Source organism: Hyposmocoma kahamanoa, unplaced genomic scaffold (assembly GCF_003589595.1).
Source record: "Hyposmocoma kahamanoa isolate Upper Pololo Valley unplaced genomic scaffold, ASM358959v1 88, whole genome shotgun sequence".
In the NCBI taxonomy this organism is placed as follows: domain Eukaryota; kingdom Metazoa; phylum Arthropoda; class Insecta; order Lepidoptera; family Cosmopterigidae; genus Hyposmocoma; species Hyposmocoma kahamanoa.
Genome location: NW_020654466.1, coordinates 20,247,750 through 20,255,774, shown reverse-complemented (window position 1 = coordinate 20,255,774; position 8,025 = coordinate 20,247,750). Strand labels below are relative to the sequence as shown.

The window sequence follows — 8,025 nt, the reverse complement described above, 5'->3', positions numbered from 1 at the left end:
GGAAAGTATCCTCGGTACCACGCTATTTTTTGTTTACATTGATTCCCGATGTAGGCTCCCTTTTTTGTATGATAGAGTGTTTACATACGCTGTTGACACTGCCTCGATATTCCATGCGAATACATGGCCTGAAGTTTATCGTTATGCTCAGTCGAGTTTTGATTTAGTGTCTGAATGGTTAAAGTCCAACGTTCTTACTCTAAACATTGAAAAGGGGGTAAATAAGCTGGTGAATACAGGTACATAGGACTTGTCAACTTTGTGTCTCAAGGTGACGGGCGAAGTGGTCTTCAGATCTTTATTATTTAAAGCCCTGAGTGACACTGCAACTGTTATGAGTAGGCGTGATGCTTATCACTAGGCACACGATTTTATCGTCCCGTCACTTTTTAATCGTAACAAAGCCAACGGGAAACCCTGGGATGCTATACATACGCATTAAAGATCGAGGCGTAAATGCTTGAAAAAATCACAATTGTAATAGCCTGAACAGGTGTGATAAACATTAAATAGAATTCATACACTTTATGCTTAATGCTAGAACAATTTCATTTGCCCAACCAAGCGTCTTTATCTTATATCATAAAATGTTCCTAGGTAACGGGTGTTATTTATATTTTAAAATCTTGTTTACGATTGCTTATTGTACTGACGGTTATTTATTTGCAAATTGAAACACGATTACAGTAAGACCAATTCTGAGTACCTAATGTATGTTGTAGAGGTCGTACATTATTCCTACCTCGACACACAGACTGCCTTTCGACTACCAGTTCTTTCGATTTTTCTTCTTCTTCTTCCTGTCCTTATCCCAAACTAGGTGGGGTCGGTACATATCTTTCTTCCACTCTTCCCTATCAGCCGTCTTTTCCATACTCACACTTTTCGTATTCTCTTTCATATAATCTATTCATTATTTCTTCGAGTCTTTCGATTTTTATTACTTTACAAAATTTTGACACTGTGTCTCTTATAGCGTGTCATCTTGTCAATAAAATTCCTTTTCACTAGTTTATAGTATCTCAATTTCACTCATAAATACAGTTTGGAGGAGAACAACTCATTTCCTCAGGAACAGCCAGTTCCTTCGATACCAAAACTGCCTAAATAAGTCTAGAAGAGTCTAGGCATCGAAGAGTCGGCCTCTACGGTGCCTACCAGTTGTCTGTAGTACGACCTAGTTAAATCCCAAAAACCACTTAATCCGATAGCATAATCTCTAATAACATTTATTGGTTTCATACTTACATTGAAAAGTATACTCTCTCTTTTTCTTAAGATTTTTAAATCCTACCTCTAGACATAGGCGACAAATAATGATAATGCACGCTAGCACCACCAGCGGAACAACCAGCGAGTGTGACACTGTCAGGATTGCCTCCAAACATGAGAATATTGTTCCGCACCCAGCGCAGTGCCATCGTCTGGTCTTTCAGTCCAGCGTTACCGGGGACGACCTCATCACCTGTACTTAGGAATCCTGCAAGAATTTGTTAATGATAATGGAATAATCGTTTTTCTATGCACATTGTTAGTGGACAATGGTAATGCTTGAAATATGTTTAGATGCAAATAAAATCTTGGAAACCCTATTGGCCAAGCAAGGAGAATTACACTAGTGGGAGCTTAGTTATAGTTGAGCTCCTTGTGAATGAGATCGTCCAGGGAAGTACAATCACCTTATCTATTTCTGTCGCCAAGTAGAACTGCGTTCCGGTTAGAAGAGTAAGGATGCTGGGGAAATTACAGGCACCTTGGACTTGTCAACTTATGTCTCAGGGTGACCCTATTGCCCCTCATTGGCACTGCAACTGCTATGGACAGGCATGTCGCTTCACCAGGCACACGACATATTCGCCCCGTCACTTGGTATAATAATAATAAGAAAGACACATTTAGTTTTGTATGCACCGTATTAGTTTCATTAATCGCTGAACAGTAAAATAAAACATGGTGCGCCAAAATCTTTTGGAGAAGTGTCACAGAATTGGTAAATATTTTGTTATTATTAAGTAAGTACTGACGCTATATTGAGGCAGCTTGGTTGGCTACATACCAGGGTTGAAGCGAATATCAGCATTCGCATTCCTCAATGCGGATATTCATTGCGGACGTTCGAGTCGTAAGGCACGCTGGAATAATTTACAAACCTTCCAGAAACAGACTGTAAGCCGAAAAAGCAGCTCATTTTTAGAATATAAATTTGATAAAATTCCACAACGATTAAGCTAGGAAGATTGATTGATTTAATGTACGAGTAGATTGATTCTTTTGTTAATGTCACAAAATTATTGAAGTAATATTTTACTACAACACCAAAGAAAGTAGAAAGTCTTTTTATGTTGATAGATTCAGTAACGATGTAGGTAAATGTACATTTTCGCGTTTTTTTTTAAATACTTCAAAATAGCACTTACGTCAAACCCCGCTGATGTGTAAAATACCTGCATTACAATTAGCAACAACCCTGGTACATACCATATGGCTTTGAATTTTTCATCAATTGAGCTAGACAGAAATTCGTGTCCACATTGAAGTAAACCTACTCACCCAGAGGTCCCAACCGATAGTTGAATGTGACAACAACAAGATCTTTATCCATAAGATGGCCAGGATCGTAGAAGGAACCTGAGCCATGCATAAATGTTCCTCCATGGATGAACACCACAACAGGGAGCATAGCTCCTATGTACGGCTTCGGAGAGTATACGTTTAGATGAAGACAGTCTTCGCGACCTGGGTAAGGAGAAGATAATAATAGTATGTAGTTTCATACGTTACGTTATCTATACTATGCGGTAATTTTCCACAAATCTACAAATTTAAAGTCGTTCAGCGTACGATGGAGCGAGTTATGCTTGGGGTTTCTCTGATGAACCTAATTCCTAATCAAGTCATAAGCAGAGAACTAAATTTGGGGATATCCTTAAAAAGGTCGGGTTAAAAGAAGCTAGTATAAACGGCTACATGCTATGACGAGACTGATGCGAGCGGAGAAGGCGAAGGAAGTTTTTCAAGAGTGTAGCGAGTTGTGGTTGGTGATCTCTGCCAGTGGCGCGGCGTCTATGTAAGTGGATTCCCATAGACTTGATTATAATTTTCCACGTATGACTTAACGACTGCAGTAGACCAATGAAATGAAGTGAACTAGTATTTAGTGTGCTAATAAGTGTTGTATTTAAATGTCGCAAAGGTTCATTTTTAACTGGAAAAGATGTTTTTGAAAGTGTTTTTTGTTTACTTCTGCATAACCTACTAAGGAAAATCTTCAAGTCTCGCCACTGGTATCTGCCTGTCAAATGCCAATGCAAACAAGTTTTAATACGTGGAACCTCTTCAGAAAGCGATCGAAATATTTGCGTTTCCATATTTTGTTCGTGAATAACGAACAATTTATTGTAATCGCTCTCTCAAAGTCCCCTTTGTAACAATTGTGCATGGAAACTATTGTTAAACGTCTACCTACTTCATAACATCATCTTTAGTATATAGCAAATTAATCGAAAAGTAGATATTAGTTTTGTATCTGCTTTTGACGTTGACGGGCATCTGCCTGTCAATGTCAAAAAGCATCTGCTTTAAAGTTAGATTAGGTATACTGTGATCCCTTACCGCAACTTAAGGCCCAAACTTATATTGCGAATGGAAGCAAAACTGTACATATTATTATTATAATAAACTTTATAGAGGCTAAGATAACATTATTCAAAGTTTACTGCCAAACGTTCTACATGTGAGTCCTGTGGAGCAGATATTTTAAAAACTTTCTTTGGACTCTTTCCGTGTACAGTCGATGCTCTAAGTTACCTAACCCCTAGGCGACCTTTTGGTTCTGAGAGCCTTCTTACGCATTCAACAGAAAAGAGCGCAGGAATTCCAGCTTTTGGTTGAAATTTGTATTTATGTAATGTAGTTGAAGATCAAGTTGGCTTAAAAAGTTTCTTAAACGTCATTCAATAAGGAAGTCATACCAAAATGAATTTTACGGCTTACATGTTAAATGTTAGTTTGTTTAACTTATTCGCTTGTGCTCTTGCCGATTGATGTGCTGTTACAGATATCTTTCTCATACATTTAATTATTTATTCTCAAACGTTTATAAACTTTCCTTCTATAGGCTATTAAATAAATGTAAAAATAATGATAATGACGTCAATAAACGTTGTACTTATCCGCGATGATGAGTGTGTGCGTGTGCGTCTTTATGCCGCTTGTATGGCAGCGATCATTGGTAGGTATGTAGTATGTTGTAGCAGCAACAAACGAAATAGCGTTCTCTTACGTTCTTCGATGAAATAAAAGAATTTAAACGATGTAATACTACGTTTTACACTTACAAATGTTTAGGATGGCATATTATTATTTATGTCAATTGTGTAACAGAAAGATGCATCGTCTTTCTGTTGGTAGCTACGGGAATTCGTCCCAACGGGGTTCGTCCAGGGAAGTACTGCCCCACCTTGCCTATTTCTACCGTCAAGCAGTAATGTGAGCATTACTGCGTTCTGGTTTTGAAGGGTAAGGGAGCTTGTGAAATTATAGCCACATGGGACTTGTCAACTTAAAGACTGATGGGCGCAGTGGCAGTGTCCTTCAGATCTTTGCGACTAAAAGCTCTGAGTGGCACTGCAACTGTTATGGATAGGCGTGTAGCTTACCAACAGGCGCACGACTTGTTCTTCCCGTCATTTTGTATTATAAAAGAATTCCCTGGAAGAAAAATCTTCTGCTATATCTAATTTGACCGTTACATACTTGACACCTATAAACTTCATTATTCAAATGTTCAAATTCGCATCCATTCCGTTCCGTAGCTATGTAAATACAGTTTTAATGTCTTGGATTTCATCGAATTAAAGAATTTATGAGGTGTTGCTGTTCTTACCGATAACTTTTTTTTCGAAGGCATCGCGCTGTAGGCAAGGTTGTAAAGGTCGAGAAGCATCCCATACACCTGGCCATGGTGCTGGGGGTTGAGGTTCCTACAACATTTATTACTTGATTTTTTGAGTGAGGTAGTGACTACACAATACAAATAATGACTGGTTGGCTGAGTGCGTTCTTAAGCCGGATACTCATTAGCGATCTATAACTGTAACGTGACAGATACAGTAACGAGTTTCTAGCGTGAAACAGTCTTTACTCGCTAGAATGAGTGCCTAATTACCGTCGACTCACAGCGAATTGCGCGCGTTCCTCTTGCGCTCCAAGCTCATTAACCACGTACCCACACACTATGATTTTTGGTGAGTTCATGCGACGGTTAGAGCGCCAAGGGTGCTGGTCAAATTACAGGCACATGAGACTTGTCTACTTATGTCTCAGGGTGACAGGCGCAGTTGCAATGCCCCTGAGATCTTTGCAATTTAAAGTTCTGAGTGGCACTGCAACTGTTATGGACAGGCGTGTAGCTTACCATCAGGCGCACCACTTGTTTACATATTATAAAAAAAGCTCGCTAGTGAGTACTTGGCTTTAGAATTGCAACTCTTAGGGTCGTATTCCAGAACTCTACTCAATGCTCAAGTCAGGATTTGAGTATGGTTTAAACCACTCGAAATCATATTCAAGTCCCTGCCCTAATGGTCGTATTTCCAGTGCTTGTGTTTCAATTGTAATCCTGACTTGAGCATTGAATAGAGTTCTAGAATACGACCCTTAGAATGCTTGAATACTATTTCCTTTATTTTTTTATGTAGGCAGCAAACAAGCATACGGCGCGCCTGATGGAACGTCACCGTCGCCTATGAACGCCTGCAACACCAGAGGCGTGACGAGCGCGTACCCATTTTGAAGGACTCCATGCTGTATTCCTGCGGGAAAACCCCGACAGTAATAATAATTACATCTATATGACATAGATGTATTTATTATTGTGCGTTGTCTAACAATACAACATACGAAGGGATGTTCAATGTATAACTACAATGTACTATCTTTCTTTTTGTGAGAGTGAATAAATAAAATATTATTATATCTATTTTGGACTTTCGCCTATTATTATTATTATTATTATTATATGGCATAAAGTTTCTAATGGACTGTCTGACGGACTGTGCATAGTCAACTATAATTGAAAATCTTACAACAAATAATATATCACAAAATAGGCTTCTGTACAGGATGTGTGGGTTTATTACAAGGAAATATGTACTAATTATTGTGATATATTTAACCGCGGTGTCCCTGCTTTGCTTGCATTGTTGTAAGACTTGTAAGGTGAATAACGTATTATTTTTGTTTTTTTTTTCTATTCTGATAAATACTTTAGCGTCTAAACAGACGCTAAAGTCTTGGTTTGACAGTCAACCGTGACCATGGGACCTGCAAAGGGCCCGAAACCTTGCTTTGTTTGAAAAAACAAATATACGCGATTTAAATCAGGAAAAATAGTTTCAGAACTAAAACAACTTATCTTCTCATATTATCGACGGCATACACTATAATGGTTGCCATCGTGGTGAAAGGACTTTCCAGTCGGCGTAAGGTGTATGCTGATTGATGCCCAAAGTGCGCCTGACGTACAGGAAAGGTATGGTACGTCATGTGGGGAGATTTCCTTTCGTTTACGATAAGAAGACTAAAACAACTGGAAACTAGAAATTTGAGAAACCTATCGGAAACTAACAATTATTTTAACAGAGAAATGGTTTTGGATGTAATAGTATGAATGGAATTATTACTTACCCTGAATCTAAATTTTGCCAAAGGTGGTCTGGCGTACGGGATACCCTGAAAACTTCCATAAGTCCTTCCTTTGGTAGAAATTTTACAAGTTCCTTTCAAGACGCCATGTAAAATCCTGACTCTCGGTTCTTTAACCTGATGCGCCGTCACGAGTGCAGTGATCGCGATTATAAATAATTTTAATAGTAGCATTTTAAACCTAGATTTCAGGCGGAAAAGCGGTGCGTACACTGCCGCAGACGCTGCGATTTAAACTGATCCGAGATTTATACATTTCCTATATTAGTCAGATAATGTTTACGCTGATTTATCGGTCTTAGGTTAAGCGTATAAATGGCAAATAATATATTTTTTACGATGCTAAGTGGCAAGACTAACAAAATAAGTAATCGACACGCCTACCCAAACAGTTACAGTGCCACTTAGAGCTTTAAATCGCAAAGATCTGAGGGGCACTACCAATACGTACTACTTTTTAGTAGTAGTAGAGCTCCATGTGAAAGAGTTCGTCTAGGGAAGTACTGCCACCTTAACTGTTTCTGCCGCCAAGCAGTAATGCCAGCATTCCTGAGTTCCGGTTTGGAAGGGTAAGGGTGCTGGTGAAATGACAATCACGTGGACTTGTCAACTTATGTCTCAGGGTGACGGGTGCAGTGGCAGTGCCCCTAAGATCTTTGCAATTTAAAGCTCTGAATGGCACTGCAACTGTTAGGGAAAGGCGTGTCGCTTACCACCCGGCGCACGATTTGTTACTTTTGTCACTTAATATTATATTTTTTTAAAAGTAGGCCATATAAAATTTCTCACGGTCCGGGAATCGAATCCGCGACCTCTACGTAGCAGTCCAGGGTGGAGTCCGTTCGACCACGGAGACAATAATGTCTGTCACTATTTAAAAAAAACTATTCTCCTTAAAACAAATTAATTTTTCATAAATGTGTCTTGAGACCGATGTAAGAATGTTAGTTTCGTTAAACTGTAATGTATAAATTGCCCTAACTTTGAGATTGGTGGACAATCGCGCAATCTCGAAACACGAAATCCGTAGTTACTACAATAATAATTTCATAAACCATATCACAAAGGCGCATGACGCTACTCAAACGATCTGCTGATTAGTTAAATGGCGTAAAGGTCTTGCAACCGGGCCATAAACATTTTTGGTTTTTGTTTTGAAATGTTTGTTTGGCTTAAAATTTTAAATCTTAAAATTTTTAAACGTAGACAAAATATGGTATGCAATCATTACATACCATCGAGTATATAACCAGAAATAGAGACTTGGGCTTTGCTATAATGGACGAAAATTTAAAAATTACATATTTAATATTTAATTAC

The 8,025-nt window shown here is 38.6% G+C and overlaps 1 protein-coding gene across 1 annotated transcript; it reads right to left on the bottom strand.

Moving 5' to 3' along the window:
* Window positions 1-1,221: 1,221 nt before the first annotated feature.
* On the bottom strand, window positions 1,222-6,905 carry LOC113236029 (esterase FE4-like). Its single transcript, XM_026471965.1, has 4 exons — window positions 6,688-6,905; window positions 4,886-4,982; window positions 2,551-2,736; window positions 1,222-1,480 (listed from the first exon to the last, which is right to left on the bottom strand). The coding sequence occupies exons 1-4, from the start codon at window positions 6,877-6,879 to the stop codon at window positions 1,284-1,286; spliced, it is 672 nt and encodes a 223-aa protein (XP_026327750.1). The 5' UTR covers window positions 6,880-6,905; the 3' UTR covers window positions 1,222-1,283.
* Window positions 6,906-8,025: the final 1,120 nt, after the last annotated feature.

Bases quoted from the DNA above. Each gene is read 5' to 3' on its own strand.
- LOC113236029 (XM_026471965.1), bottom strand. From the start codon at position 6,879: ATGCTACTATTAAAATTATTTATAATCGCGATCACTGCACTCGTGACG. The intron at 4,983-6,687 runs GTAAGTAATAAT...TAAATGTTGTAG, and splicing joins TGGCAAAATTTAGATTCAGG to GAACCTCAACCCCCAGCACC. The intron at 1,481-2,550 runs GTGAGTAGGTTT...AAATTCTTGCAG, and splicing joins CTATCGGTTGGGACCTCTGG to GATTCCTAAGTACAGGTGAT.